We start from the raw sequence: 13,093 nt of genomic DNA, 5'->3' as shown, positions 1-13,093 counted from the left end.
TGGATAGTCTGGATTTATGAAACGTGGTCAATTCATATTGCCTGTAGTATTTTTTAATATAATACATTGATTTTAGTAAGCAACTGATGTATTATCTTGGATTTGAACAATAATGCAACGCTAATGAGGCCTATAAAAATACAATAAAATCAAAGAATAAACATTTGAACTGAAAGAAATCACTTTTGATTTGAATTCTACGTTTAACCAAGGATTTGTAGGCAGTGAGGTAATTTTATAAGTCGATTTTTAACAAAGAATTGACATATATATTTCTTGACACTGAAAAATATGGATAGAAAGTGTATTTAAAAAAACTATTCATATCTTATAAAAATCTATTCAATAGCTTATTAAACTTAAATAAATAAATAAATATTGGTGACATCATCAACCACCTTAATATTATAAAATTATAGCACGTCTCGCCCTATTTGGTGTGACGTCAAGCATCACGTGACTTGTGTCTCCCTCTGCCTTGTTTTCATTGGTCAAAACCTTGAGACTCCACACAGTGGGGCGGGCCCGCCGAAGCCATTTTATTATCAAAACAGTAAAATAAAGTGCAGCAGGTGCATCGCTTTCTCTCCGTCGCATAGAGACAAGAGTGATTTATTGTATTCATTCCTTTATATTTATATTCCTATCGAGCAAAGGATGGGACAGTGCGGGATTACGTCATCGAAAACCGTCCTGGTTTTCCTCAATCTCATATTTTGGGTAAGCAAATTCGAGCACATTTGAGCGATGTGCGGCATCCTTGAGGACGGAGCGATGTGATTAGCAAGCTAGCGCACTGCGACAAAGGAGCGCCTTTTCACTTTAGCTTTGGGGGAGAAACTGAATTTAAGATTATCATTCATATTTTTATAGTATATGAATGATATGACGTGAGGTAATAAACTGCGTTGGAATCTGCCGTGACGTAACGTGACAGCTGTTGACCTGCTGTGCTGCTTAAGCTAGGATGACGCTAGCAGCTCAGCATCCCATAATATAAACACTCACTGGCTACCTGCATCATACAGTCTACCTTTGCGGTATTAATAATGTTCAATTTAAAGGCCTCGGTAGAAATAATTCAACATTATAATGACATTAAGGATGCAGCAGTGCACTGCGTTTTTGCGTAAATCGGTACGCGATTTAATGAAGTCACAATTACTGTATGTAAAATCGTTTCTAAAACGTCAAATACAAAACAATATGGCAGTACTGTAATATTGTACAGTGCAGTTCTGTACGATCATTATCAAATGGAATCTATTTTGATTATTCCATCTGTTAAAATTTGCAAATATTGCAAAATCTATTTCTTTGCCAAGCAGTTTTGTTAATCATTGATCTCATCTGAGTGAGTGTATGAATTGGTAACGAGAATATGAGAGCTAAACGTCTATAACGTGTATTTTTATGTAGGCGGCGGCAGGCATTTTATGCTACATCGGCGCCTACGTGTTCATCACCTACGACGACTACGACCACTTCTTTGAAGATGTGTACACTCTGATCCCGGCAATCGTCATCATCGCCGTGGGCACTCTCCTCTTCGTCATCGGTCTGATCGGCTGCTGTGCCACTATACGCGAGAGCTCCTGCGGCCTGGCCACCGTGAGTGCACGCCTGCTGGTCATGTTAGGACAAATGCCATGATCAATAATGAATTTTTTTTTGCTCTACTCAGTTTGCTGCCATCTTGCTGCTGGTGTTTGTGACAGAGTGTGTGGTGGTGGTGCTCGGCTACATCTATAGAGCAAAAGTAAGCTTCTATATACTTGATGAAAATATTCCAAAACTGCTGCCAAAAGTGAATATCAAATATAAATATTATATGATATAAATATTCAAAAAAATATATATATTTTTTTTAAATGGGCTGATGTGCATTCCAGGTGGAAGACGAGGTGAACCACTCCATTCAGAAGGTATACAACGAGTATAACGGCACCAACACGGACGCTCCTAGTCGTGCCATCGACTATGTGCAGAGACAGGTGAGGGGTGAATAAAAAGATACAAAGTACTTTTGTCATTGTCAATTCTAAGCTCTGACCTTGTTTGTAGTATGATGCTTCTGGGGGTGGGCGGAGTCTATTAGGAGGGAGGCAAATGGTTACAGTAGTACGCTGTTTTTTTTTAAGCACGTCAATGACTTAGAGTTGGGCTGTGAAAACATTTCCTGCGTGTTGTTTTAGCTTCACTGCTGCGGTATCCACAACTACTCGGACTGGAGGAACACTCGCTGGTTCAAAGAGTCGAAAAACAACAGCGTCCCTGTCAGCTGCTGCCAACCCAACATTAGCAACTGCACCGGCATTCTCACCCGGCCGGCGGATCTCTACCAAGAGGTGCACAACAGCGCCAATCATCTTTTTTTTTTTTAAATAACAGTCCTTTTCAAGTTGTTTACATGTTTGTGTTTTCTTTCAGGGTTGTGAAGCTCTGGTTGTGAAGAAGTTAAAGGAGATCATGATGTACGTCATTTGGGCTGCGCTAACCTTTGCATCTATACAGGTGAGGAGGAAGTCAGGAATGTGAAGTATTAGTGCGAAGGATAAAAGCTAAACAACAAAGTTGCCCTACCCTTCCTGTGTTTGCCTCCAGATGCTGGGCATGCTGTGCGCTTGCGTGGTGCTCTGCAGGCGTAGTCACGACCCGGCGTACGAGCTGCTGGTCACCACTAACAGCTACGCTTGAGGGCCTCGCATCTCAAGACAAGCGTCATCACGTCCTGGTAGATTTCAAACTGTAGTTCTATATTTAAGCTGAGATATATAAACTCAAGCACATTGCACAATCCAATAAAGTAGCAGACACTGGCGACGTGGTCCCCGGGGAACACGAGGAACCACCTATTTATTCTTATTATTGACATGCTTTGTAAGCTCTTATGTTATTTTCTTGACAGTGACAAGCTATAAATAGCCAGCGTATATTTAGCTATCGGCATTTGTTTTTTCAGAATAAAAATGAGCTCATTCAGTCAGAATGACTTTAAAAAAAAAAAAAAAAACTGAGGAAAAAGCAGCCGCTTGTATGTCAAGTCATGGTTGAATATTTGTGGGGCAAATGTGCACTTTTGCAAATGATAAAATGCATTTTTTTTTTCTTTTTAACCCCCTGAATTTCAACCTTAATTTAGCGCTTTTACTGTTTTCTGCCAACAATAATGAATTCAATGCAGGATGAAAATTGCCCATTCTCTTAACCACTACATGTTAATTTTGTACAAAACACTCCTAAATTGTGTGAGAAGTGGCAGTGTATACTATGTTTTTTGTGTTTTTTTTAATCCTATCCTAGTCATCTAAATCTAGCAAATGTTGCGTTCTCGTCAGGATTTATTGAAGGTTCAAACGTTCGCCAAATATTCTCCAGACATTCGGCGATACAAAAAAACATGGCAGGACAATTGTTTTTTTTCCTGAAAAAGTTTGATTTAGCAGTGAAGCAGATACTTTATATTTCCTGTTTAGTTCTCATGCTGTGTATATTTAGTTCTGAATCCGCTTCACTGTTGAAGCACTGTGAATATATAAAGTGTGAGCCAGTTTGATTGACAGTGTTGTGAGTGTAGAATCAGTATTAAGCGTTCCCTTGTTTCATCTTTTTTCATATGTTAGTAGGAATGACTTCTTTTCGATATAGTTATTTTCCTGTGACATTTTGCGATGTATTCATTGACTTGGAGCTGTTATGTGAAACCCAAAATATTTTGCTGGAGTTGTAAAAAAAGGGTAACAAATTGTGAGGAGCTTTGAAGAAGAAACTAATAAAGTCATACATTTCAATTTGACTTTTCTTTTTCATTTGTGAGGTGAGGCACTGATGGGAATGTTTTTTTTAAGATGCAAAAAATACATTAAAATAATAATTTCTAGGTCTAATATTCGACAATAACTTTTTTAAAAGTAGGGAATACTAGGTCACCATGGCAACTGCTGACAATGTTTCCTTTTATATATAACTTTATTAACAATTTTATTCTGTAACAGATAAGATTTGCCTGAAATTGAAACAAAATGTACATTTACAGTGTCTGTTGACTTTCCCCCCTTCCCCCCTAAATATTTTCATTTCATCTGCCCCTTTCTGCAAGCCTTTTCAGAGTTTGCCCAAATAGTTCCCAGGCACGATTCCCACCTGGCCGTTTCTCTCCACGGTCCACCAACCGTCCTCACCGCGCTCCTTGACCTGAACCACATCACCTCTTTGAACTGTCAGATCATCTTCCGCCTGAAGAGATCATACAACAAGCATCAACACAACTAGTTTTAATTCTGTAGTGGTGCCTTGAGATACGCGTGACCTGGCTTGTGCAGATCCGAGCTGTTTGCTTTGACTTGCGAGCACAGACTCGAGATACAAATACTGTATGGCGGCAGTGAGCATTAGTTTAGCAAATAGTGAATAATTATTTAAAAAAACAGGCGCCAATCGGTTTAATGCACTTCCTGTGGAAGTTTTCTGTCAAATAAAATAAACAGAATTTCATGGGACCAAATAGGATATTTAATTTGACGTTTTTTTTTTTTTTTTGTCGTGAGAGGCGGAGTAAGCTATTGGCGTGGGTGTGAGATGGACCCGGAAAAGAGAAAACTAGTCGGAGGCGCGCTCAAACGTGCAAGTGCAGAAGAAAGCTGCTGCTGAAATGCGATGGAAGCAATTCATCATGCTGTTCATTCGCCTGCGTTTCATCGGTTGAACAAGCCAAATGCAACTCCAGCCGGCTCGCCCCAAAATACGGTTCGGATCTAAGCCCAGTGACGACACAAGCAAAAGGTAACACTGTGCAAAGCTTGCATGTGCATTAAACACAACAAAAGCTGTTTAAGTTCATCTCCAATTATTGTTAGACCCGTGAACACAGGATGGACAAAAAAAAAAAAAAAAAAAAAAAAAACAATGCTGAGGAAGAAATTATTAAGTGAATTATTATTTACATCATTCTGAAAAGATTGTAAGATATTTGGTTAAAGTTCTTTTTTTTACATAAGAGCTATTACTTAGAACTGTAACATTTTAAAACTTCCACTATGTTGCTGTTGCTGTTTTTCCCAACCCACACTAATTTAAATTAGGGAATGATTTATTTAATTACCTGACAAAGATGTATTTTCTCTAGGTGCAAGTTAAATATAACAAAAATATCAATTATTGCATTATGCAACAACCATATCGCGTATTGCATGTTTTCCAATTTCAGTGTGCTGAATTGTCTTACTAGTGAGGACATAAAACGCTAGTTCATGAACTTTAAATTAAATATCAAGGATATGGAATAAATACTTTGCATAGCACCTGTGCATTGTAGTTGTAAAGCGCAATGTAGGAATCTTCATCCACTATTGGCTGCTGGAGACCCAGCAGCGATGCATACGACCCATCTGAAGACGTAGCAGAGAAACAGGCAGCAAAGATAGTGAGGAATTGTTCTTTGAATACGCCATTGCTGGAAACGTCATCAGATTGACCTTCTCCACTAGAGGGCACTGTTGAATGGCGACTGACAACATTGCTCTTCACGGAAGCTTCCAGGAGAGGATCCGAGGTCCTCCTCATGTTATCTTCTCTGCCCCCCGTGAAGTGTCCTAGGCCATTTCCACCCCCAGACATGGTCTCCTTCTGATAGTAGCTTTCAAACACGATGGGCTCTGTAACAAGAAAAGTTTGCTTCAGTGCAGATTGGGATTAAGGTGTTTGTATGCACGACTGGATGATACAGAGTAAGGGATGGAAAAGTGTGAGGAACTACCTGGAGGATGCCAACCCGTCCTTTTCATCTCAATGAAGCAGTTGATGTCGGTGGTGACGTCACAGTGTTCCAGGTGCTTCCTTACCTCCTCACAGAACTGACATGAGATGATCATGATGGAGTTAAATAGTTTTAAGGATTTTTTTTTTTTTTCTGTGGAAGCTTCTAGCAAGCACACAAAAGCTACCACAAATGGAATTTGTGCTTGCCTCGTCATCTTTCACACATTGCATGGAGATGTGATTGCAGTGGTCCCACAGGGTGCACCTGAGCAAGTGGATGCGATCAGCCTCCATTTGCTGGAACACCTACAAGACCACGTCCACGTTTTTGCCATCAAGATTAATTCCGCTTTTAGCTGATTCACTGCACATGACTCGCATTTTCCCCCATGAGGCGAAGTGGTGTCAAAAAAGAGGAAGTTGGTATGGACTTCCTGTTTGTGTCCATGTGTAAAACTTGTCCAGTTACCTCGCACGTGCTTCTGTGTGTTTCCTCCCAGTCCTGGCGAACATTTTCCAGTTGGTCGATGTTGGTCAAGTATAAGATCTCTGCCAAAATAGTGGACAATGCAGTTTGTACAAAACAACAACAGGAAAAAAGACGACTCAGTATTGTACCTGCTTCACTCACTGCCTGTCTGCATTGCTTGGCCCTGTGGCGTGCCTATTAGACATACAAAAAAAAAAGAGCAAAACTTTTATTGTGCAAATTAAAATGTCATAGAAAAGTTTATCAAAATTAAATAAAAAAGTGAAATTTGTCTAAAAAAAATCCTTTAATACACAGCAAATGATTACAGAAAGCCAATGGCTACCTAATTTCTATATTTAATACATTTCTATTATTTCCAATGAAATTAGTTCTGTTGCTTTTAGCTATCGGTTTTGCATGAAGTCAGTTTTTCAATTAGGCTGCTGAAATTCAAATGCTGTTGAAATTGGGGGGAAATGTAAATAAAAACGAAATACAATCATTTATAAATCTTTGTGCGGTCGGACATTTGAAATCAGAAACAAACAGCACACGTGCAAATGACCTTGTCGCCATTTTTGGCTGCATGGGCAGTCTTCTCTGACGTCTGTTCTGCCTCGTCCGCTTCCTTGCATCTTGCCTCGTAGTTTTTCTTCGACTGTGAATTGGAGAGACAAAAAGATCTTTTAGGCAATTTTGTTTTCTGGTTGAAAAATTCTTGTCGCGATCTTTTCCTTACCTCCATGGTTTTCCTAAACAAGGACACTTTCTTCTTCTGCACTTTCTCCATGATGCTTTCAAACTATCAGGGAAAACACTGCGATGAGAACCTGCGACCTTCTTCAATTCCCTCAAAGCAAACGTACTTTTTTTTTCTGCTCTTTCTGCCGCTCTCGGAAGGCCTCCACCTTTTTCACCTCCTCTTTCATTGCTTCCGACAGTTGGATGTGAAAGTTTCCCACGTTCTCCATTTCTGCAACCAAGGCTATCTGTTTCCTCAACTGTAGAGTGTCAAGCCTTTATCTCCCACTTGGGATGGACTTACGTGATTTTAGTTGCTCGAAGGAATCTTTTAGAGTGCTGTATGGAAGTATTATATGATCAGATTATTAAGTACTATATTGTGGCTTAGTTTTTATTTTTTTAATTGAGTAAACGAGATGTGTACCTGATCTCTGCGTGTCCTCCAGCTTTGCGGGCTATGCTCACCAATTCCCGCCCGTACTTTTCTTCTGCTGACGCCCTGTGCACAAAACACTACAAAAGTAAAAACTTGTGGCACTTTATCACATCAATCTTTTTTTTTTTTGGACAGACAGTCACAACTTGATATCTAAAACAAGAGCCAAATATGTTGCCCGATTTACATATTGACTTCTGTGACTAAACTTTTGAATTGATTGTGAACAGCGTTGCAATGTTGCAGATGTTGAATGCACCTCATCTTTAAGAGCTCTTCCACATCTTTGCACATTTGTCTTCCGTCTCGCAGGCGTTGCATCAAAGCTTCGTAGCCAGCGTGGCAGGTAAAATCGGAGCCCTGCAAAGAGCAGAGATCGGGTACGGTTGACGATGCAATGATAAGTATTGCTCAGCAGCTATTGCCACATGTGCTTAAGCGAATTCGACACCCGCCATTGGATAAAAAAGCAGAACTTGTTTTTTGGAGTAACCGTGAAAGTGTCTTACAATACTTCTTTAGCGGTTCTTGTAATTGTGTTTAAGTGCTAGACAAGAAAGGTTACTTCAATCCAGGGATGGTCCAAAAAATGGCCCGCGGTCTACAAAAGCCAAAAGTGTTCACATTAGGCATTAGCAGCTGTTTTGGAATCTAAGAACAACTCTTGGGATATTACTTCTGAAATTGGCCAACATTTTTTGTCCATTTTCTGACATATTTTAGACCTGAATTAAATGATGTAATGTCAGTTTGGAACAATGTTTTGTTTTTGATATATTGATAGCACTGATATTAATAACTTAGTTTTATTCTTTAAAAAAATGATTAATTGATTAATGAATAAAATATTTAATAGATTATTCAGTTATTATAATAACAATTAGTTGCAGCCTTATTGTTAATAATGAATGATATTCATGTATAAAGATGCGATCATGCAAATTTATCATCATTATCAACGAGGATTTAACAATAAATATCCATATGCAACAGTTACTAACTTTCTTAAATCTCCACAAGTGCTTACATTTTCAAATCATCACTTCGAAAACATTCTGTGGAAATTGCAATGTCCAATCAGCCATGAGCTATTTTTAGCACATGTGTGTGTCTTTTCTTTAATTTCAGTTTTAAAAATCATGAATTAAAATACACCACAAGTGACTTACCCAAAAAGCATCTCTAAACATTAAACGTGTCATCTTGTAGTTCCTTAAGATTTCCCTTGAAGCTTCTCTCAAATAATAAAAATATTGTGTAGCCACGAGTTTGATGATTTAAGGTCACTGGATTTTTGGTCAACCCAACTCCCCGACTAGCAGCACTTAGTCATTTTGAATGAGGAAGCGCTTCTATCCCATGACGTCACTGATCACGTGTTAGCCATGTTTGGCCTCTTTCAATACCCACTGTTTGCGTTTTGTGCAAATATTAACGATTGTTAAGCAGATAATGTTGACACTGAAAGTGGTTTGCTGGTCCGTGTTAATCACAAGAAGAGTCAGTGTGATGAAAGCAATTTGCAGCAATTTTAGCAGTAAATACATACAGCATTGCAATCTGAGAGGTTCCAGGTTGGAAAAAAAAGTACACTTATAATAAGAAGGTTTTTTTTTTTGACTGCATATTGACAGTTTGGCTTATCTTTGCTTTGGTGTGGTTTGTTTTCCATCGCTGTGGAAAAGGCAAATATCTCGTGGCATTGAGCCACCCATCACTGTGTCCTGGTTCATTGGCCTTCTCTTCACTCACAAAGACAAATCCCCTGGTCCATGATTATCAAAACACCACCTTTTTTCCCACGTGCTACTAGTTTTTGTGATGGCCGCAAGAGGGAGACACAGACCTGAGTATGAACTTTGCCCATCAGTGGTTTAGTTTCAAGTTGACTGTGTGGGAGGTTTGGAAGCAAAATCCCAAATCAGTGCACCCAGTTGGGATGAGCAGCACCTTGTGCCTGGGGCACCTCTGTGGGGGGCCACATGTTGATACGTCACAGAGAACACTGAAGGCTTCCATTGATTTTCAAATGGAAGAAAGCAGAGTGCCTCAGCAGATGCTTGATGGCTCAGAGTGAAATTCTGAAGGATGCACAAGATAAGAAGCAAAAGCAGAAGTACAAATTTCTCTTTTTCGGTCGTCAGCCAATCACAAGGTAGCATAGTGAGTAGACAAATCACCAAGTTTCATCCAGAAAATTCTGTCTGATTTTGGCCATTTCACTCTATTGTTGAACCAACACTGTGTTTAAAGCACATGTCCACCATTTTAGGCTACGCTTGTCCACACAGGTCCGACGAGTCATCTTGTCAGTTTTCTGTGTGGAAAGTTGTGACTTGTTGCCCGTTGCCGTGAGCCCGTTTGAGGCCTCTAATGGAAGGGACAAGCTTTGGGAATCAGCTGTGCACCCAAGCAGGGCCTTAGTGCGCAAACACACACACACATGCACACACTTCACAGTTGTATCCCCCCTCACACTCCCTGGAGTGGCAGTTATTGAACTGTGACAAACGAGCCGTGTCAGAGCAGCCCCCCCACCTGGAGAATTGGATAGATGACCTTTCCATTACCCAACCACTGCTGTATAGAAGACCCCCTCAAACCCTCCCCAGATAAAGTAACACACGCACACACATGCACGCACAATCATACAGCCCATTTACCTCAACCAGAGTGGCAATTCTGCCGCAACTGACGTATTTGAGTTTACATATTAGCCTCCACAGCACGACTGTCTTATCGTAATATTGACTTTGCGTATGTGCGATTGTGCGTGTGGGCTTTTAATGTGTTTTTGCAAATGTGCAAATGAATTTGTGTGTGTGTGTGTGTGTGTGGTTAAATGCATATCCACTATCTACTATGTACAAACACCAATTGCGATGAATTTGGGACATAAAAGACATAAAAACAGAATGCAATGACTTGCAAATATTTTTCAACCAATAAAGTATTCCTATAAAGTATAGTGCGCTCAGTTACCAAATGTTTATTACCGTATTTTCCGCACTATAAGGCGCACCTTCAATGAATGGCCCATTTTAAAACTTTGTCACTGTCGGCTTTTGAGAAAATTGGAGGCTTTTAGGTGCGCCTTATAGTGCGGAAAATACGGTACATGTTGGTGAAAAGAAAGCTGATGGAACACAGTGGTAAACATGTCCCAGTTCCAACTCTTTTGGGACCATCAAATTAAAAACTAGTGAAATTGGCGGAATTTTTTTTTTTCTATGTACACAAGCAGAAATGTTGAGATTAGAAAGTTACATTTGAACATTTGCCTTATCGCAACCTTGGCCGTATGAGTGAGAACCTGGTAAAAAGTTGAAAGATGTTCTAATGATGTGCTACTTGCTGCTGAGGCCATCTGTACTCATTGTCAGAATATAGCTGCAGGCAACAGCTGAAGGAGGAGGAGGAAGGGGAAAGCAAGCTCGAGGGCCTTTCTCACCTTTGATCTGAGCTCGGCCTCAAATGAAACATTTATTAGCCGTAATCCTCAGTATTAGTGCTGAGAGGAGCGACATTAATCACTTTCATTCCCATGGTTTTGCTTTTGCCGCACAAAAACACACACGGAAATACCTTTTTTTTGTCTGATAGCACTAAATGTAGACAACAGACTCTGTTTTGTGAACTCACATGGCATTGATAAAGCAGAAGTCAAACTAAAAAAATTCTTTACAAGAATATGTTGTAAGTGTCCAGGTTTGTGTAAGTTAGGCAACAAAATGCAACCGTTTTTATTCATCTCAGAGGGCGGCCATTTTGCCTTTTGCTGTCGCCTAAAAATGACATCACAATTGCCACAACCAATCACGGCCCAGCTTCAGAAAACTGGTGAGCCGTGAAGTGGCAAAATGGCCGCCTCCTAAGATAGATAAAAACGGGTGGATTTTGCCTGTTTAATTCATATTCCACAAACAAAACATTAATCAGAACACTGTGTTTCGACTCGTTGGGATGCACGGAATATATTATTTATATGACTTGCTGCTGTACAAATAATATATAGGAATTGTTGGTTGTATACATTTTTGCTGTTGATGGGCTACTACTATGGTACCTCATAGTGATGCGTTCAAGGTCCATGAAAAGCACTTACCTTACCGCATGCCAGTGTATGTTCTTTGCCTGGTAGGCGATACTGTTTTTCTTTCCTCTCCTGGGCATCTTTTCCCCTCTACTGGTTGCTCTCCAGCATCTTCATGTTTGCGCATGTGAAAAGTCTCAGGTGACCAGGCCTTTCCCACCTCATGCAGCTCGCTGGTGTGCCTATATGCACAATTTGTGTGTGTGTGTGTGTGTGTGTGTGTGTGTGTGTGTGTCTGCGAGTGTGTTGTAAAGGCAGTATGGTAAGCTTTGCTAATTTGCTAAATGGAGTCATCCATCTGACAGAGGACAAAATTTCTGCTCGGCTTCACTTCTGTGATCCGGGTGATCCATGAGGGGGGTTTGAGTGGGCCCTGTTGAGGGTCACACCACACGTGGCCGTGAGGTGTGGCTCTCCTCCACACACACACTTTGCTTTGTTGTTTCTCTTCAATGAGTAATAATTGATTTCTTTTAGATGTGCTTTGTGTGTGAAAGTGAAATGTGGCCTGTGATTTCCCATTCACAAAACCTGTTGATTAACTTCAAAGTATCCAATTTATGCATTTTAGAAATTGTTTAGTGCTTACATTTAAACTATGTAAAAAAATTTGCATTTTGCAGTAATGTTAATTGTGATTTTCCCAAAAGTGACATGCATTTCTGTATCCTTAAAATGTAACAGTTTAACCTTACACAATACAACCATTGTCAGATCATATTCATGTTACGAAATATATTTGAAAGATTGTCGGTTTAAAAGAGTTAAAACGGTTCGATATTATGAAGTGACTGAATTTTAAATTCTGTTTAATAATACATAGCAATTAATCATCAATATTGTTTTATAATGCCCACTTTTTTGCCACCTGCAACATCATCCTATTCAAAAGCAGTACTGTACTTGAACCGCAGGTGGTGCTGTTGAGTTTCGGTAATTCTCCAGCAGTTTCATCCATCCTCACTTTTTACTCTCAGTGCGCATTCCTGTTGTTTTCTGCTCAGTCTCACTCCAACTTGATGAGGCCTTCTGACAGAATTATCACCAAGCTGCATGTCCATCTCACACACACCACCTCTCGGCCAAAATCAGCCGCGATAGTCTCCAGCTCACTCTTATTGCGTTAGAAAATGGATGTCCATGTTTGTGATTTACTCACATTCCTTATCTCTAAACTCAAAGTAAACATCGTAACGTGCAGGTACATATGTTTTCTCTCACACAATAAAGGCCTATTTATCAATGTTTTTTTGCACCGAAGACCGAAGCAGCATTTAAAATATACTTCATACAAATGTAGAACGATATAACTAGTAGGGCCTGACCCAAGTTAAATTAGGCCGATGCTAATTTTTGACAGAAGAAAATTGATTGATTAATTGACTCATTGATAAAAAAATTTCGAATGCATAAAATAACATTTTGAAAGTATTTCAATGGATTTTTTGGTATTTATGGTCCCTATACTCACTGTGAATAGCGTTCAACTGTAAATAAATGGTTCAACCTTCCTTTCCCATTCATAGAATGCATTGTGTGGTACACTGCAATAATGATGTTGTAAGGATATTAATCCTTACCAACAGTAGTT

General features: G+C 39.7%; 2 protein-coding genes across 2 annotated transcripts; one reads left to right on the top strand and one right to left on the bottom strand.

Moving 5' to 3' along the window:
* The first annotated feature begins 529 nt into the window (after positions 1-529).
* Positions 530-3,796, top strand: LOC125966844 (tetraspanin-3). Its single transcript, XM_049717326.2, has 7 exons — positions 530-720; positions 1,420-1,611; positions 1,685-1,759; positions 1,893-1,994; positions 2,196-2,348; positions 2,431-2,514; positions 2,605-3,796. Exons 1-7 carry the CDS (start codon positions 658-660, stop codon positions 2,695-2,697), a joined length of 762 nt encoding a protein of 253 aa, XP_049573283.1. The 5' UTR covers positions 530-657; the 3' UTR covers positions 2,698-3,796.
* Positions 3,797-3,950: 154 nt separating this feature from the next.
* Positions 3,951-8,749, bottom strand: LOC125966843 (proline-serine-threonine phosphatase-interacting protein 1). The gene is made up of 13 exons (XM_049717325.2): positions 8,579-8,749; positions 7,669-7,769; positions 7,398-7,472; positions 7,275-7,309; positions 7,096-7,202; positions 6,969-7,031; positions 6,795-6,887; positions 6,376-6,421; positions 6,227-6,306; positions 5,756-5,852; positions 5,475-5,654; positions 5,302-5,387; positions 3,951-4,236 (listed from the first exon to the last, which is right to left on the bottom strand). Exons 1-13 carry the CDS (start codon positions 8,609-8,611, stop codon positions 4,105-4,107), a joined length of 1,128 nt encoding a protein of 375 aa, XP_049573282.1. The 5' UTR covers positions 8,612-8,749; the 3' UTR covers positions 3,951-4,104.
* Between the last annotated feature and the right edge of the window lie 4,344 nt (positions 8,750-13,093).

This window comes from Syngnathus scovelli, chromosome 4 (genome assembly GCF_024217435.2).
Source record: "Syngnathus scovelli strain Florida chromosome 4, RoL_Ssco_1.2, whole genome shotgun sequence".
NCBI classification, from domain to species: domain Eukaryota; kingdom Metazoa; phylum Chordata; class Actinopteri; order Syngnathiformes; family Syngnathidae; genus Syngnathus; species Syngnathus scovelli.
This window is presented reverse-complemented; position numbering and strand designations above follow the sequence as displayed.